The 19,860-nt window shown below is 45.1% G+C and overlaps 1 protein-coding gene across 1 annotated transcript in view; it reads right to left on the reverse strand.

Annotated features, from left to right (window-relative positions):
• Window positions 1-13,519: 13,519 nt before the first annotated feature.
• LOC137327063 (coagulation factor X-like) overlaps window positions 13,520-19,860 on the reverse strand; it is a 161,780-nt gene continuing 155,439 nt past the window's right edge. Inside the window, exon 8 of the mRNA XM_067992471.1 lies at window positions 13,520-14,531. Within this exon, the coding sequence (XP_067848572.1) occupies window positions 13,957-14,531 (575 nt within the window). The 3' untranslated portion in view covers window positions 13,520-13,956. The remainder of the gene's footprint in view (window positions 14,532-19,860) is intronic.

Here is a 19,860-nt window from a genome sequence, read left to right on the forward strand (position 1 = left end):
GTTAGACTAATCTCCGGGTTTTGTTTTTTTTTTTGAATACTTTTGTTTATTAGTAATAAAAGTATTGGACTTGGGAAAGAAGTGAGTTTGACTGACAGTCAAGAATCATGCAATGGAGAGCCTGTTCACTTTCCAATAGTGAGGGAAGGCGGAGCATTGCAGGATGGACATGTCGGGTGACCAATGGCGGGAGAGCATGGGGGAGGGGCGGTTTGAGGCGGAAGGCCATGTGATGAAACCTCCAGGAATGCGGCCCACCAAACAGGTTCTTGTGACACTGCTTGTGACACTATTGTTGATCTCTCCCTGGGTCTTCATTATGACCCAGGACAATAATTTCAAGAGGGGGCAAAAATCTTCTGCTACAAGACGGGTGTTATGTTCAAAAGGGCAACTCTGCCACCTACTGCAGGAGGCCCTGCAGCCACAGTAATCTGCCCGCAGTAATCTGTTATCTCTGTGGCCATTTTTATGGCACAGGGTCATTTCATACAGATATGGGCAATCTCTGTAATATCAGCCAGGCTGCAGTCGGGGCAATGCATTCATGTGACTGATGTACTTTACAGAAGAGCTGAGGAATTCATCACCTTTGGATCACAATAATGCAGCAGAGAGATTGAGCCGTCCAGTTTCTGACTTCCCCAAGGACCAGGGTGCAATCGATGACAGAAAACCCCCTCAAACTATCTCACAGGAAGGGGTTCCACTCCCTGAATGTACAGATTGTGTGCGACAACATGCGGAGGATCCTACAATGAGAGAGAGTCTGGAAGATGTCACGATGCCTTCATCCTTCAAAATGAGGCCCACCCTCTTCAAGAAGGAATATCAGGACAATGGATGGTTTGTGGGTGATAAACCCCACCCCTTGAATCTATGAAAACCCAACTAAGATTGGCCCAGACTGCAGCAGAGGAGGGTTACAACGAGGCACGTGTTTCTACCAGAGCTCATCGAGTGGACCAGCAGAGTCCGAGACAGATAGAGAGGGGCTCTGCATTATGCTCCAGATCATCTGACCCATGCAGTTGTAGCCAGTTTTGCCTTGCACAACTCTGCCATCCAAAAAGATCTGGACTTGGCTATTCTTGCGGAGATGGCACCAACTGTTTTGGAGCCAGAAGTGGAGGTAGAAGTGAGCATCAGGACGAGCGTCGCTCAGAGAGCTCCTCAGTGACTGCTGTAAAGGGCACCAGAGTATAACTGAGCTCTTCTGTTTACCACAGTCTACTGGCAACACCACTGTCTTAACTCCTTCTCCCCAATCTTTCAATCCAGTACTCATCACAGAACATGACAACCCATCCTGGGAGGAATTGGATGCATCTCTGGAGCTTGTTCCTGGGCCTAGTGTCACCTCCCATGCCAATGGTACAATAATCAGGCATGGACTCTGGGTGGAATGGGACTGATGGGCCCAATGGTACAATAATCAGACATGGACTCTGGGAGGAGTTGGACTAGTTGACCCAATGATACACTAATCTGACATAGACTCTGGCGGAGTAGGACTGATGGGTCTAAGGATACAATAATCAGACATGGACTTTGGGTGGAGAGGGACAATTGGGCCCAGTGATATAATAATCAGACCTAAGGCATGATTTTAACTAGGAGGTGGGTTCTCAGCTGTGGGAGGAGTGAGGGGGGGGGGCAATAATCGGATGGGAAACTCGGAGGAAAAAATTGTGCTTTTTCCCATGCGATCGCAACTTAATTGGAGCCACTTAATTCAACTTGTGGGTTTCGCGTGCTCAAGCTGCACAGTGGGCGGACTGCACACCTGCATGACACGTTTAAAGCCCGCTATTTAAAGGGCCACTCCAGCAATGCATTTTGAAGGAGAAAGGAGGAAAAAATGAGTGGAGAATGTGGTAGAGCAAAGCCAGCACCGAGATCTCCGACACCACCCTGGAGACATTGCTGGGCACAGTAAGAAGCAGGAGGGAGGTGCTGGACCCAGCAGACCGCAGCAAGAAACCTGGTCACGCCACCAAGAAGGCGGGGCTGGAGGCGGTGGACGAGGTGAGCAGCAGGAGCACGGTGCCCTGGTCTTGGCTGCAATGCAGAAAGAGATTTAATGACCTAACCAGGTCAGGAAAAGTGAGCACATTTGCTAATTGACCTGCATTCCCGGGAGAACATTGCCCCCCATCACACTGCCGTGCGAAGCCTACTCCCCCACATCACTCCTCACACCCACTTAAAGCTCAGTGTCAACTTACCTTCACTTTCTGTGCATTTCTTCACCCTCCCCGTTTGTGCACCCACCTCTCCCACTCACCCCAATCCTGATGCAATGTGAGCAATCTGTCTGATAGTCACCCTCTGATGCATCTGCTTCACTGCCAGACTTACCCAAAGCAATCGGGTGAGCACATCACCCTCACTCTCTCATATGTCTGTACTTTCTCCCTTTGTAGAAGAGAGCGCGAAATACACGGGAGAGGGCGAGGACTGGAGGGGGGCCTCCGCAAATCCCGGCCCTCACGGAGGTGGAGGAGCAGGCCATGGATATAAGCTGGATGGCGGAGTGCCCGGCCATCAGAGGTGCCGAGACTGGCACCCTGCAAACATCTGGTGACAGAACTTTAACATCCCTCACACACCACATAGATTGTTATCAATGATTGATCTCTTGCACACCTCAGGATGTTCATCGCAACATCACTTCTGCGATGATTCTTAATATTATTGTCTGTTCTCTTCCGGGGCATTCAAGGAGTCCTGAAGAGGCACACGATGTGGACAACGGTGATTCCTCAGAGGAGCTCCCTGCCTCTGAGGGCGCACCGTCACATCTTAGTGAACCATCCACCAGCGCAGATACTCACACCTCGGTGGGTCCTAGTAGAGAGGTAGCTGGGTTGTCACCAAGTGAGCTCGAGCAGACGCTGGTGGCAGGGGCAGTGGTGGAGAGTCAGTGTCGGGGGGCGCACTCCTCTCCAAGCTCTGCTCAGCTTGGCACTGATGCTGAACCCTGGGGGGCATCCTTGAAAAGGAGAATGAGAGAGGTACAGGAGCAATTTCGCAATGCACTGGAAATGTGCCATGCTCACTCTCCACAATAGCGGAGAGGATGGAGGAGTCCACCTCCAGCATTAGTGGACTGGTGGTGCAGGTAAGTGCGGGAATGTCTGCAATGGAGAGAATGGCAGCCTCCATTGAGCTTCAAGCATGGCTCACAAGTTAGTCCATTCAGGACCTGACAATAGCCACGAGGACTCTGGATGCCAACATGTCTGCCTCCTTAGACAGGCAGACAGATACTTTAGCAGTGGCCTTACAAGGCATCACAGATCTGCTCCAAGCTATTGTCCAACAGAGTGGTAGGAGTGATGTGGCCATGGCCCAGGAGAGAGATGATGGCGAAAGGGGACATAGAAGTGGGGACGCCACTCAAAGTGCTCCCACGTCTCACCCGTTACCCTCCCCCCAACCAGCACCCGCAATGCCGCCTCCACTCCAGGTGGCCGAGTCTGCCCCTGGCACAGGTGCAGGGGGAGCAGTCTTTGGAGGGGCCCTCACGGGCACCAAAACCCAGAGGTCGTAGGCCGAAAGCATCTAAGCAGTCAGAGTGTGAACAAGAGCAACCTGCCACTACCTCTGCTGCAGCCACAGGGGATGCACCATGTAGGAGTGGTCAGAAGAGAAAGTCAGCAGTTTTGTAATCACCAAGGGTACGCACAAGGATGTCTGTCAGACTGTCATGTTTTTCATTTCTATTTGGTTTATGTTAGCTTCACATTAAATGTTATGATTCTCACCACCACTGCCACCTCTTGCTCTTTCTTGTCGTCCTCCTCCTTGTCGTCCTCCTCCTCCTCCATCCACCAGTAACCCTCTGTGTTGAGCGATGTTGTGCAGGACGCAGTACACGAGTATTATTCTGCACACCCTCGCCAGTGAGTACTGCAGGGCTCCCCCAGATCGATCCAGGCACTGGAAGCACATCATCAGCAGTCCTACGGCTTGTTCAATGATAGACCAGGTGGTGCTGTGACTGTCATTGTACCGCAGCTGTGCCTTGTTGGTGGGGTTTCTCACAGGTGTCATGAGCCATGTCTGCAGGGGGTATCCCTTGTCTCCAAGGAGCCAGCCCTTAAGTCAGTCTGGTGTGTGGAAGAGGGCCAGAATGTTGGATTCACGCAGAATGAATGAATCATGGCAGTTGCCAGGGAATTTGGCACACACTCCTGCAGAAACCTCTTCTGGAGGTCAGAAACCAGCTGTGCATTGTTGGAGTGATATCACTTTCGGTTTATGAACAGTCGTTGCCCATGTGCAGGTCCTTGGATTGCTACGTTTGTGCAATCAATTGCGCCCTGTACCCGTGGGAAGCCAGTCAGAGAGTGGAAACCCACTGCCCTCTCAGTCTGGCTGATGTCATCGATGGGGAAGTTGACGTAGTCGGATGCCCTGGCAAACAAGCCATCCGTGACCTGTCGTATACACTTATGGACAGACGACTGAGAGATCCTGGTGATGTCACCGGTCATGAAGAAGTTGAGGGCAGTGGTGACTTTAACCACAACAGGGAATGCGTGGCCACCAGGCCCAGCCGGGAGCAGCTCTGCATGAAGGAGCCTGCAGATGCCCGTGACCACCCAGCGACTCACTCTCAGCCTCCGTGGGCACTCAGAGAGGTCCAGGAAGCTCAGCCTCTGCCTGTAGACCCTCTCACATGTGTAGTGCCTCCTGCACCCTCAATCCCTCTGTTGTTCCCCTCTCTGCTCTTGTGCAGGTCCCTGTGGAGCTGCAACTCCCAGAACTGCACGCTGTGCCTTGCCGTGGGTGGTGATGTGCCTCCTCCTCAGATGTACTGTGGAATAAATCCATTGCACCCCCCCCCCATCCTGATGGTGTCAGTTTGAGGTGGGTCCAAAATGTAGATAAATATGTGTGAACACAAGAATTCTGAGTGTGAACAAAGAAATCTCAGTCTAAACACAAAAAACTCCCGGCCAAAGGTTTGTCTGAGAGAACTGATTGCCCTGCTGCAAAAACTCACCTTTTCTTCACATGTGTCAGTCACTGATTTAAAAGGTCCAAATGGGTGCTGGCTGCAACTCGCCTCCATTTCCATGGCGTGTTTCAGATGTTACGGGAGACACGTTCAGGCAGAGTTAAAATCGTTTGTCTGCCTCAATTCCCACAAATTTAATTGTTTTAAGTACTTCAAAGATCTTAATTTCCCCCTTTAAATGTCACCCCGCTGGTTTTAATTTAATTCCGGATTTCTGAAGAGAACGCCCAGGTGTGTCTGGGTGAAACTCATTTTTCGAAGCATCGGAGCCGTGACTCCTTCCCGCTCCCAACCTTTACAACTTTTACTGTTCCTCCTCCCCCAACCCACCCGTTCTTCAGGTTAAAATCATGCCCCTGGACTCTGGATGGAGTGGGACTGATGGACCCAATGATAAAATAAACAGACATGGACTCTGGGTGGAGCGGGAATAATGGGCGAAATAATACAATAATCAGGCGCAGAATCTGGATGGAACAGGACAGATGGGCCCAATGTTAAAAGAATCAGGCATGGACTCTGGGTGGAATGGAATTGAATGGCCCAGTGATACAATAATCAGACATGGACTCTGGGTGGAATGGAATTGAATGGCCCAGTGATTCAGTAATCAGACATGGACTCTGGGTGGAATGGAATTGAATGGCCCAGTGATTCAGTAATCAGACATGGACTCTGGGTGGAATGGAATTGAATGGCCCAGTGATTCAGTAATCAGACATGGACTCTGGGTGGAATGGAATTGAATGGCCCAGTGATACAATAATCAGACATGGACTCTGGGTGGAATGGAATTGAATGGCCCAGTGACACAATAATCAGACATGGACTCTGGGTGGAATGGAATTGAATGGCCCAGTGATTCAGTAATCAGACATGGACTCTGGGTGGAATGGAATTGAATGGCCCAGTGATACAATAATCAGACATGGACTCTGGGTGGAATGGAATTGAATGGCCCAGTGATTCAGTAATCAGACATGGACTCTGGGTGGAATGGAATTGAATGGCCCAGTGATACAATAATCAGACATGGACTCTGGGTGGAATGGAATTGAATGGCCCAGTGATTCAGTAATCAGACATGGACTCTGGGTGGAATGGAATTGAATGGCCCAGTGATACAATAATCAGACATGGACTCTGGGTGGAATGGAATTGAATGGCCCAGTGATACAATAATCAGACATGGACTCTGGGTGGAATGGAATTGAATGGCCCAGTGACACAATAATCAGACATGGACTCTGGGTGGAATATGACTGATTGGCTCTTCTGCGCATCTGGAATAGGACAGATGTTTCTGTCGCTATTGGACAATCTGCACCCTTCACTGTATCTGTCACAACTGGACACTCCACAGCCTTCAGTGCACCTGTCACTAATGAACACTCTGCACTATTCAGTGTATATGTTACTATTGTACATTTTGCACTATTCAGTGTATCTGTCACTATTGCACATTCTGCACTGTTCAGTGTATCTGTCACTATTGCACATTCTGCACTGTTCAGTGTATCTGTCACTATTGAACACTCTGCACTATTCAGTGCATCCGTTACTATTGTACATTCTGCGCTATTCAGTGTATCTGTCACGATTGCACATTCTGCACTGTTCAGTGAATCTGTCACTATGGCACATTCTGCACTGTTCAGTGTATCTGTCACCATTGCACATTCTGCACTAATCAGTGTATCTGTCACTCTTGCACATTCTGCACTATTCAGTGTATCTGTCACTCTTGCACATTCTGCACGATTCAGTGTATCTGTCACTCTTGCACATTCTGCACCATTCAGTGTATCTGTCACTATTGCACATTCTGCACTGTTCAGTGTATGTGCCACTATTGCACATTCTGCGCTATTCAGTGTATCTGTCACTATTGCACATTCTGCACTGTTCAGTGTATGTGTCACTATTGCACATTCTGCGCTATTCAGTGTATCTGTCACTCTTGCACATTCTGCACTATTCAGTGTATCTGTCACTATTGCACATTCTGCACTGTTCAGTGCATCTGTCACTATTGCACATTCTGCGCTATTCAGTGTATCTGTCACTATTGCACATTCTGCACTGTTCAGTGTATGTGCCACTATTGCACATTCTGCGCTATTCAGTGTATCTGTCACTATTGCACATTCTGCACTGTTCAGTGCATGTGTCACTATTGCACATTCTGCGCTATTCAGTGTATCTGTCATTCTTGCACATTCTGCACTATTCAGTGTGTCACTATTTCACATTCCGCACTGTTCAGTGTATCAGTCACTATTTCACATTGCGCACAGTTCAGAGTGTCACTATTTCACATTGCACACTGTTCAGTGTGTCACTATTTCACATTCCGCACTGTTCAGTGTGTCACTATTTCACATTCCGCACTGTTCAGTGTGTCACTATTTCACATTCCGCACTGTTTAGTGTGTCACTATTTTACATTCCGCACTTTTCAGTGTGTCTGTCACTATTTCACATTCCACACTGTTCAGTGTATGTCACTATTTAACATTCCGCACTGTTCACTGTATCTGTCACTATTTCACATTCCGCACTGTTCAGTGTGTCACTATTTCACATTTCGCACTGTTCAGTGTGTCACTATTTCACATTCCGCACTGTTTAGTGTGTCACTATTTTACATTCCGCACTTTTCAGTGTGTCTGTCACTATTTCACATTCCACACTGTTCAGTGTGTCACTATTTCACATTCCGCACTGTTTAGTGTGTCACTATTTTACATTCCGCACTTTTCAGTGTGTCTGTCACTATTTCACATTCCGAACTGTTCATTGTGTCACTATTTCACATTCCACACTGTTCAGTGTGTCACTATTTCAGATTCCACACTGTTCAGTGCGTCACTATTTCACATTCCGCACTGTTCACTGTGTCACTATTTCACATTCCGCACTGTTCAGTCTGTCACTATTTCACATTCCGCACTGTTCAGTGTGTCACTATTTCACATTCCGCACTGTTCAGTGTGTCACTATTTCACATTCCGCACTGTTCAGTGTGTCACTATTTCACATTCCGCACTGTTCAGTGTGTCACTATTTCACATTCCGCATTGTTCAGTGTGTCACTATTTCACATTCCGCACTGTTCAGTGTGTCACTATTTCACATTCCGCACTGTTCAGTGTGTCACTATTTCACATTCCGCACTGTTCAGTGTATGTCACTATTTCACATTCCGCACTGTTCAGTGTGTCACTATTTCACATTTCGCACTGTTCAGTGTGTCACTATTTCACATTCCGCACTGTTCAGTGTGTCACTATTTCACATTCCGCACTGTTCAGTCTGTCACTATTTCACATTCCGCACTGTTCAGTGTGTCACGATTTCACATTCCGCACTGTTCAGTGTGTCACTATTTCACATTCCGCACTGTTCAGTGTGTCACTATTTCACATTCCCCACTGTTCAGTGTGTCACTATTTCACATTCCGCACTGTTCAGTCTGTCACTATTTCACATTCCGCACTGTTCAGTGTGTCACTATTTCACATTCCGCACTGTTCAGTGTGTCACTATTTCACTTTCCCCACTTTTCAGTGTGTCACTATTTCACATTCCGCACTGTTCAGTGTGTCACTATTTCACATTCTGCACTGTTCAGTGTGTCACTAATTCACATTCTGCACTGTTCAGTCTGTCACTATTTCACATTTCGCACAGTTCAGTCTGTCACTATTTCACATTCCGCACTGTTCAGTGTGTCACTATTTCACATTCCGCACTGTTCAGTCTGTCACTATTTCACATTCCGCACAGTTCAGTGTGTCACTATTTCACATTCCGCACTGTTCAGTGTGTCACTATTTCACATTCCGCACTGTTCTGTTTATCTGTCACTATTTCCCATTTCGCACAGTTCAGTGTGTCACTATTCCACATTCCGCACCGTTCAGTCTGTCAATATTTCACATTCCACACTGTTCAGTGTGTCACTATTTCACATTTCGCACAGTTCAGTCTGTCACTATTTCACATTCCACACTGTTCAGTCTGTCACTATTTCACATTTCGCACAGTTCAGTCTGTCACGATTTCACATTCCACACTGTTCAGTCTGTCACTATTTCACATTTCGCACAGTTCAGTGTGTCACTATTTCACATTACGCACTGTTCAGTGTGTCACTATTTCACATTCCGCACTGTTCTCTTTATCTGTCACTATTTCACATTTCGCACAGTTCAGTGTGTCACTATTTCACATTCCGCACTGTTCAGTGTGTCACTATTTCACATTCCGCACTGTTCTGTTTATCTGTCACTATTTCACATTCCGCACTGTTCAGTCTGTCACTATTTCACATTCCACACTGTTCAGTGTGTCACTATTTCACATTCCACACTGTTCAGTCTGTCACTATATCACATTCCGCACTGTTCAGTCTGTCACTATTTCACATTCCGCACTGTTCAGTCTGTCACTATTTCACATTCCACACTGTTCAGTATGTCACTATTTCACATTCCACACTGTTCAGAGTGTCACTATTTCAAATTCCGCACTGTTCAGTGTGTCACTATTTCACATTCCGCACTGTTCAGTGTGTCACTATTTCACATTCCACACTGTTCAGTGTGTCACTATTTCACATTCCACACTGTTCATTGTGTCACTATTTCACATTCCGCACTGTTCAGTGTGTCACTATTTCACATTCCGCACTGTTCAGTCTGTCACTATTTCACATTCCGCACTGTTCAGTCTGTCACTATTTCACATTCCGCACTGTTCAGTGTGTCACTATTTCACATTCCACATAGTTCAGTGTGTCACTATTTCACATTCCGCACTGTTCAGTCTGTCACTATTTCACATTCCGCACTGTTCAGTCTGTCACTATTTCACATTCCGCACTGTTCAGTGTGTCACTATTTCACATTCCACACTGTTCAGTGTGTCACTATTTCACATTCCGCACTGTTCAGTGTGTCACTATTTCACATTCCGCATTGTTCAGTGTATCTGTCACTATTTCACATTCCGCACTGTTCAGTGTGTCACTATTTCACATTCCACACTGTTCAGTGTGTAACTATTTCACATTCCGCACTGTTCAGTCTGTCACTATTTCACAGTCCACATTGTTCGGTGTGTCACTATTTCACATTTCGCACAGTTCAGTCTGTCACTATTTCACATTCCACACTGTTCAGTCTGTCACTATTTCACATTTCGCACAGTTCAGTCTGTCACGATTTCACATTCCACACTGTTCAGTCTGTCACTATTTCACATTTCGCACAGTTCAGTGTGTCACTATTTCACATTACGCACTGTTCAGTGTGTCACTATTTCACATTCCGCACTGTTCTCTTTATCTGTCACTATTTCACATTTCGCACAGTTCAGTGTGTCACTATTTCACATTCCGCACTGTTCAGTGTGTCACTATTTCACATTCCGCACTGTTCTGTTTATCTGTCACTATTTCACATTCCGCACTGTTAAGTCTGTCACTATTTCACATTCCACACTGTTCAGTGTGTCACTATTTCACATTCCACACTGTTCAGTCTGTCACTATATCACATTCCGCACTGTTCAGTCTGTCACTATTTCACATTCCGCACTGTTCAGTCTGTCACTATTTCACATTCCACACTGTTCAGTATGTCACTATTTCACATTCCACACTGTTCAGAGTGTCACTATTTCAAATTCCGCACTGTTCAGTGTGTCACTATTTCACATTCCGCACTGTTCAGTGTGTCACTATTTCACATTCCACACTGTTCAGTGTGTCACTATTTCACATTCCACACTGTTCATTGTGTCACTATTTCACATTCCGCACTGTTCAGTGTGTCACTATTTCACATTCCGCACTGTTCAGTCTGTCACTATTTCACATTCCGCACTGTTCAGTCTGTCACTATTTCACATTCCGCACTGTTCAGTGTGTCACTATTTCACATTTAGATAAGCATAATTTAATAGGACAAAGTCAGCATGGCTTTATGAAGGGGAAGTCATGTCTGACAAATTTGCTTGAGTTCTTCGAGGATATAACGTATAGGGTGGATAAAGGGGAACCAGTGGACGTAGTGTATTTAGACTTCCAGAAGGCATTCGACAAGGTGCCACATAAAAGATTATTACTTAAGATAAAAAATCACGGGATTGGGGGTAATATTCTGGCATGGGTGGAGGATTGGTTATCAAACAGGAAGCAGAGAGTTGGGATAAATGGTTCATTTTCGGACTGGCAACCAGTAACCAGTGGTGTTCCACAGGGGTCGGTGCTGGGTCCCCAACTCTTTACAATCTATATTAACGATTTGGAGGAGGGGACCGAGTGCAACATATCAAAATTTGCAGATGATACAAAGATGGGAGGGAAAGTAGAGAGTGAGGAGGACATAAAAAACCTGCAAGGGGATATAGACAGGCTGGGTGAGTGGGCGGAGATTTGGCAGATGCAATATAATATTGGAAAATGTGAGGTTATGCACTTTGGCAGGAAAAATCAGAGAGCAAGTTATTTTCTTAATGGCGAGAGACTGGAAAGTACTGCAGTACAAAGGGATCTGGGGGTCCTAGTGCAAGAAAATCAAAAAGTTGGTATGCAGGTGCAGCAGGTGATCAAGAAAGCCAACGGAATGTTGGCTTTTATTGCTAGGGGGATAGAATATAAAAACAAGGAGGTATTGCTGCAGTTATATAAGGTATTGGTGAGACCGCACCTGGAATACTGCATACAGTTTTGGTCTCCATACTTAAGAAAAGACATACTTGCTCTCGAGGCAGTACAAAGAAGGTTCACTCGGTTAATCCCGGGGATGAGGGGGCGGACATATGAGGAGAGGTTGAGTAGATTGGGACTCTACTCATTGGAGTTCAGAAGAATGAGAGGCGATCTTATTGAAACATATAAGATTGTGAAGGGTCTTGATCGGGTGGATGCAGTAAGGATGTTCCCAAAGATGGGTGAAACTAGAACTAGGGGGCATAATCTTAGAATAAGGGGCTGCTCTTTCAAAACTGAGATGAGGAGAAACTTCTTCACTCAGAGGGTGGTAGGTCTGTGGAATTTGCTGCCCCAGGAAGCTGTGGAAGCTACATCATTAGATAAATTTAAAACAGAAATAGACAGTTTCCTAGAAGTAAAGGGAATTAGGGGTTATGGGGAGCGGGCAGGAAATTGGACATGAAGCTGAGTTCGGATCGGTCAATGCCCTGTGGGTGGCGGAGAGGGCCCAGGGGCTATGTGGCCGGGTCCTGCTCCGACTTCTTGTGTTCTTTAGATTTGTGGTTGGGATCAGATCAGCCATGATCTTATTGAATGGCGGAGCAGGCTCGAGGGGCCGATTGGCCTACTCCTGCTCCAATTTCTTATGTTCTTATGTTCTTATTCCACACTGTTCAGTGTGTCACTATTTCACATTCCACATAGTTCAGTGTGTCACTATTTCACATTCCGCACTGTTCAGTCTGTCACTATTTCACATTCCGCACTGTTCAGTATGTCACTATTTCACATTCCACACTGTTCAGTGTGTCACTATTTCACATTCCGCACTGTTCAGTGTGTCACTATTTCACATTCCACACTGTTCAGTGTGTCACTATTTCACATTCTGCACTGTTCAGTGTGTCACTATTTCACATTCCGCATTGTTCAGTGTATCTGTCACTATTTCACATTCCGCACTGTTCAGTGTGTCACTATTTCACATTCCACACTGTTCAGTGTGTAACTATTTCACATTCCGCACTGTTCAGTCTGTCACTATTTCACAGTCCACACTGTTCAGTGTGTCACTATTTCACATTTCGCACAGTTCAGTCTGTCACTATTTCACATTCCACACTGTTCAGTCTGTCACTATTTCACATTTCGCACAGTTCAGTCTGTCACGATTTCACATTCCACACTGTTCAGTCTGTCACTATTTCACATTTCGCACAGTTCAGTGTGTCACTATTTCACATTACGCACTGTTCAGTGTGTCACTATTTCACATTCCGCACTGTTCTCTTTATCTGTCACTATTTCACATTTCGCACAGTTCAGTGTGTCACTATTTCACATTCCGCACTGTTCAGTGTGTCACTATTTCACATTCCGCACTGTTCAGTGTGTCACTATTTCACATTCCGCACTGTTCTGTTTATCTGTCACTATTTCACATTCCGCACTGTTCAGTCTGTCACTATTTCACATTCCACACTGTTCATTGTGTCACTGTTTCACATTCCGCACTGTTCAGTGTATGTCACTATTTCACCTTCCGCACAGTTCAGTGTGTGTCACTATTTCACATTCCGCACTGTTCAGTGTATGTCACTATTTCACCTTCCGCACAGTTCAGTGTGTGTCACTATTTCACATTCCACACTGTTCAGTGTATGTCACTATTTCACATTCCACACTGTTCAGTGTGTGTCACTATTTCACACTCCACACAGTCCGTGTCAGTGTCACTGTCACCAATACCATTTGACGCACAGGCTGTGTAATATTATGTTGATTATTTTATTCTGGATTTTACTGCTGCTTCTTACAACCGGGGCCTGTTGTACAGTGTGGTAGAAGTCACCGATAACAGGTTGCTATTTTACATGCAGCATTGAAATTACAGCATGGGAGAAAGATTAGGCAGAAAACCCGTGGGTGAGGAGAATTTTTGACAGTCTCTGAAAAAGACAAGCTTCTCTGCAGACAGCATTTAGATAAACTGCAGCATTCTGGTGATAATTGTAACTTAGATTATGTCGAGTTAATGTCGTCTCAATTTAGTCTTTATGTTCGGTTAAAATGTGATCATTAATTCAGTAGTGAGGTGTTATTGGATTTGGTGGGGGGGGGGTGTAATTTTCTCACCCATCTGCCCCCCTTGTCCGGTGAAGTGGTCTTTTATTTTGTGCGTATTAAAATGAGATCCATTTGCGAACTAAGTATTTGAGCTTGTGTTCCGATGAGAGTTCATCGCTTCAATGACCTTTTTGACCCACTTGATGTACTTTGAGGTCTTTGTGTATATGCCATATTTTCCCTTCTGTGCACACCCTTCTCCCCAGCTCACAACGCCAGTCAGGAACCAGGTGCTCTTGTGTTCGGTCACGTGCGGCCCACCACTGTCCCCCTGACAGGCGTCTTTCGACTCATCATCGTAGCCGGCACAGAACATGTTCTGAGACAGAGGGAACCGGCTGGACTCTATGCATTTGGCCCGGTCAATGTACGGCACGGTGAGGCGCTGCAGCTTGATGGACGGCATGCCGTTCTCATGGACACGGCCCCAACCGCTGACTAAAGCATGAGGCATGTTCATCAAAACCTTCTCTGCAAAGTCTCTGTGGGGCAGACAGATTGGGACAACGTTCCTGTTCAATTGTAGAGGTCTGTTCAACATCAGGACTGCGATATCGTTGTCATAAGTTCTGCGGTAGAAGCTGGGGTGTGGGACGACTGCCTCCACGTCCTGTCGCTGTTCTGAAAATTCCTCTTTGCTGACATCAAACTCACCTGGTGAGTGATAACAGATCCGAGTCACTAAGACAGTCACCCGGCAGTTTACAAATCCTGTTCTTTGATGCTCAAAGTTTCACTAATTTGTTCTCAAACAATGAACTGAAAGAGTTTCTATTCCGCAAATCGAAGTAAAACAACAACAACTTGCATTTATATCGCTCCTTAATTGCACTAAAAACGTCCCAAGTGACACAAATTGCCAGCGACCCAAAGAAGGAGATATTAGGACAGGTGATCAAAAGATTGGGTGAAGAGGTAGGTTTTAAGGAGGGTCTTAAAAGAGGAGATAGAGGTGGAGGGGTTTAGGGCCAAGACGGCTGAAGGCACGGCCAATAATGGTGGACGGAGAAAGTTGGGGATGTGCAAGAGGCCAGAATTGGAGGAGCGCAGAGATCTGGGAGGGTTGTCGAGCTGGAGGAGGTTACAGAGATAGGGAGGGGCGAGGCCATGGAGGGATTTCAAGAGGAAGATGAGATAACAAGATCTTTAAATATATTCTCAGAAATGGTTTCGGTAAATGGTGTCAACATTGGCACAACCTGCCACTGAGGTGAGTCTCCTTCATCTCCGCCCCTTCTCCAGGGAAACTCGGCCAGCTAACTGGGACTTCTTCACAATAGCCCAAATCTTGCTGGAATAGGACATCTCACCATGTGCCTTCAGCTCAAAAATATTTTGCCCTGAAACTTGCTGGAAGTGCAAACTGATAACGGGCATGGCGAGAGATATAAAGGAAAAGTAAGAAAAAATGTAAATCAAAAATTTTACATTGTTTAAATCTCGAAGAAGAATTTAGTACTTGCAGGAATGAGACTCAATAGTTTAAATAGTTCCCCTTCTGGGCCGGAGAGGTTGATTGGCAGCCGTTAACAATTACCGTGTAATTAAAGGTGTACTCACACTAATGAGCCAGCAGTCTCTTACTGGTTATTATTGACCCTTGCACTCAGTGGTTTATTAAAGTTTATTACCGACACGTGTAACTCGCTGTTTATTAAAATTTATTACTGACCCTAGTAGTCAGCAGTTTATTACTGTTTATTACAGTTTATACTGCCCATGTACTTAACAGTTTATTACAGTTGATTACTGACCCATCCAGTCAGCAGTTTTACTGTTTATTACGGACCCATGTGCTCAGCTGTTTATTGCAGTTTTTTATTGACCCCAGCAGTTAGCAGTTTATTACTGATTATTACTGGCTGATGTCATCAGCAGTTAATGACAGTTTATTGCTGTCCCTTGCAGTCAGCAGTTTATTATTGTTTATTACAGGCTGATGTCATCAGCACTTTATTACAATTTATTACAGATCTATGTCACCAGCACTTTATTACTGACCCTTGTAGTCAGAAGTTTATTACTGTCTATTACTGTCCCTTGTAGTCAGCAGTTTATTACTGTTTATTACTGGCCCATGTCATCAACATTTTCTTACAGTTTAATACTGACCCTTGTAGTTAGCAGTTTATTACAGCTTATTACAATTTATTACTGACCATATACTCTGCTGTTTTTATTACAGTTTATTACTGACCAATCCTCACTGGATACAGGCATGGTGCCGGAGGATTGGAGGACTGCTAACGCTGTACCGTTGTATAAAAAGGGAGAAAGAGACCGAGTAATTACAGGCCAGTCAGTCTAACCACCGTGATGGGCAAAATATTGAAATCGATTCTGAGGGACAGCATAAATCGTCATTTACAAACGCACGGGTTAATCAAGGACAGTCAGCATGGATTTGTTAAGGGGTCGTGTCTGACTAACTTGATTGAATTTTTTGAGGAAGCAACAAGGAGGTTTGATGAGGGTAACACATTTGATGTAGTCCACATGGATTTTAGCAAGGCTTTTGACAAGGTCCCCACATGTCAGACTTGTCAAAAGTAAAAGCCCATGGGATCCAAGGGAAAGTGGTAAGTTGGATCCAAAATTGGCTCAGTGGCAGGAAGCAAAGGATAATAGTTGATAGGTGTTTTTGTGACTGGAAGGCTGTTTCTCGTGGGGTTCTGCAGAGCTCAGTACTGGGTCCCTTGCTTTTTGTGGTATCTATCAATGATTTAGACTTGAATGTAGGGGGCATATCAAGAAGTTTGCAGATGATACAAAAATTGGTCACGTGGTTGATAGTAAAGAAAAAAGCTGTAGACTGCAGGAAGATATCAATGGACTGGTCAGGTGGGCAGAAAAGTGGCAAATGGAATTCAATCCGGAGAAGTGTGAGGTAATGCATTTGGGGAGGGCAAACAAGGCAAGGGAGTACACAATAAATGGGAGGATACTGAGAGGTGTAGAGGAACAGAGGGACCTTGGAGTGCATGTCCACAGATCCCTGAAGGTAGCAGGACAAGTAGATAAGGTGATTAAGAAGGCATATGGAATGCTTTCTTTTATTAGCCGAGGCATAGAATATAAGAGCAGGGAGGTTATGCTAGAACTGTATAAAACACTAGTTAGGCCACAGCTTGAGTACTGCGTATAGTTCTGGTCACCGAATTACAGGAAAGATGTGATTGCACTGGAGAGGGTACAGAGGAGATTTACGAGGATGCTGCCAGGACTATGAGCAAAGATTGGATAGGCTGGGGTTGTTTTCTTTGGAACAGAGGAAGCTGAGGGGAGATTTAATTGAGGTGCACAAAATTATGAGAAGCCTGGATAGAGTGGATAGGGAGGACCTATTTCCCTTAGCAGAGAGGTCTGTGACCAGGGGGCATAGATTTAAAGTAATTGGTAGAAAGATTAGGGGGGAGCTGAGGAAAAGTTTTTTCACCCAGAGGGTGGTGGGGGTCTGGAACTCACTGCCTGAAAGGGTGGGAGAGGCAGAAACCCTCATCGCATTTAAAAAGTACCTGAATGTGCACTTGAAGTGCTGTAACCTACAGGGCTATGGACCAAGTGCTGGAAAGTGGGATTAAGCGGGATAGCTCTTTTCGACCGGCACGGGCACGATGGGCCAAATGGCCTCCTTCTATGTCGTAACTTTTTATGATTCTATGACCCTTGCAGTTTATTATCCTTTATTACTGACCTATGTCATCAACACTTTATTAGAATATATTATTGGCCCAAGTGCTCAGCTGTTTATTACAGTTTATTACTGACCCTTGTAGTCAGCTGTTTGTTACAGTTTATTACTGACCCTTGTAGTCAGCAGTTTATTACAGTTTATTAGTGACCCATGTTATCAGCACTTTATTACAATTTATTACTAACACATGTAGTCAGCCGTTTATTACTGACCCTTGCACTCAGTAGTTTATTACTGTCCCACGTAGCCAGCAGTTTATTACAGTTGATTACTGGCCCATCTAGCCTGCAGTTTTTCAGTTTATTACTGACCCATAGGCTCAGCTGTTTATTGCACTTTATTACTGATCACAGTAGTTAGCAGTTTATTACTATTTATCACTGACCCATGTCACCAGCACTTTATTACAGTTTATTACAATTCATCAGCCGTTTGTCACAGTTTAGTACTGATCCATGTGCTCAGCTGTTTATTACCATTATTACTGTCCCTGTATTCAGCAGTTTATACTGTTTATTACTGGCCCATGGCATCATCAGTTTATTACAGTTGATTACTGACCCATCCAGTCAGCAGTTTTACAGTTTATTACTGACCCATGTGCTCAGCTGTTTATTGCAGTTTTTTACTGACCCCAGCAGTGAGCAGTTTATTACTGATTATTACTGGCTGATGTAATCAGCACCTTATTACAGTTTATTACTGACCAGTGTAGTCAGCACTTTATTACTGTTTATTACCGACCCTTGAAGTCAGCTGTTTATTACATTTTATACTACCCAAGTGCTCAACAGTTTATTACAGTTTATTACAGACCCTTGTAGTCAGGAGTTTATTACAGTTTATTACTGACCCCAGTAGTTAGCAGTTTATTATTGTTTTATTACTGACCCATATTATCAGCACTTCATTACAGTTTATTACTGACCCATGTGCTCAGCTATTTAGTACCGTTTATCACTGACCCTTGTAATCAGTACTTTATTACAGTTTATTACTGACCCTTGTAGTCAGCAGTTTATTATTGTTGATTACTGGCCCATGTTATCAGCACTTTATTACAGTTAATTACTGACCCATGTCATCAGCACATTATTACAGTTTATTACTGACCCATGTGCTCAGCTGTTTATTCCAGTTTATTACTGATCCCAGTAGTTAGCAGTTTATTATTATTTATTACTGACCCATGTTATCAGTTCTTTATTACAGTTTATTACTGACACATGTACTCAGCAGTTTATTACTGACCCTTGCACTCAGTAGTTTATTACTGACTCTTATAGTCAGCAGTATATTACAGACCCTTACAGCGAGAAGTTTATTACAATTTATTACTGCATGGTGTAGCCAGCAGTTTATGACTCTTTACTACCGACCTTGTAGTCAGCAGTTTATTACACTTTATACTGCCCAAGTGCTCAACAGTTTATTACAGTTTATTACTGACCCTTGTAGTCAGGAGTTTATTACGGTTTATTACTGACCCCAGTAGTTAGCAGTTTATTACTGTTTTGTTACTGACCCATGTTATCAGTACTTTATTACTGTTTTGTTGCTGACCCATGTTATCAGTACTTTATTACTGTTTTGTTACTGACCCATGTTATCAGTACTTTATTACAGTGTATTACTGACACATGGGCACTGGCACAGCCCGCCCAATAAAATCTGTCCGTTTCCCATGTGATCGTGGCTTCCGGGTTTGCCGTCTGAAAGCTGTGCAGCGGGTGGACTGCGCACCCACATCACAGGCTGTCAGCTGGAGGAGCCCTATTTAAAGGGGCAGTCCTCCAATGGCTTTTCCTGAAACAAACACCCATACACCACAATGGAGCAGCACAGGGGCAAGACTGCTACAAGGTTCAATGATGCCTCACTCCAGTCCGACTGGATGGGGTGAGGAGGAGGAGGGATATTTTCTACCCGGCGGACTGGGGGAAGTGGCCTGCCTCTGCCACTAAGAAGGCCTGGCTCGAGGTGGCAGAGGAGGTCACCAGCAGGAGCAACATCTCCCGCACATGGATCCAGTGCAGGAAGCGCTTCAGTGACCTAACTAGGTCAGTCAAAGTGAGTACACTTACTCATTCTCCTACACTCCGTCTTCCACATCACTGCCCCCACCCCACAACTCATTCTGCACTGCCCACACTATTCTATCACATCACTCCCCACACCCACTCAAAGCTCATCCTCAACTTACCTACACTTCCTCAGCACTTCCTCACCTCCCCATTAGTAACCCCACCACTACCACTCAACCCAATCCTCATACAATGTCATGGTTCT

Source organism: Heptranchias perlo, chromosome 11, assembly GCF_035084215.1.
Source record: "Heptranchias perlo isolate sHepPer1 chromosome 11, sHepPer1.hap1, whole genome shotgun sequence".
Taxonomy (NCBI): domain Eukaryota; kingdom Metazoa; phylum Chordata; class Chondrichthyes; order Hexanchiformes; family Hexanchidae; genus Heptranchias; species Heptranchias perlo.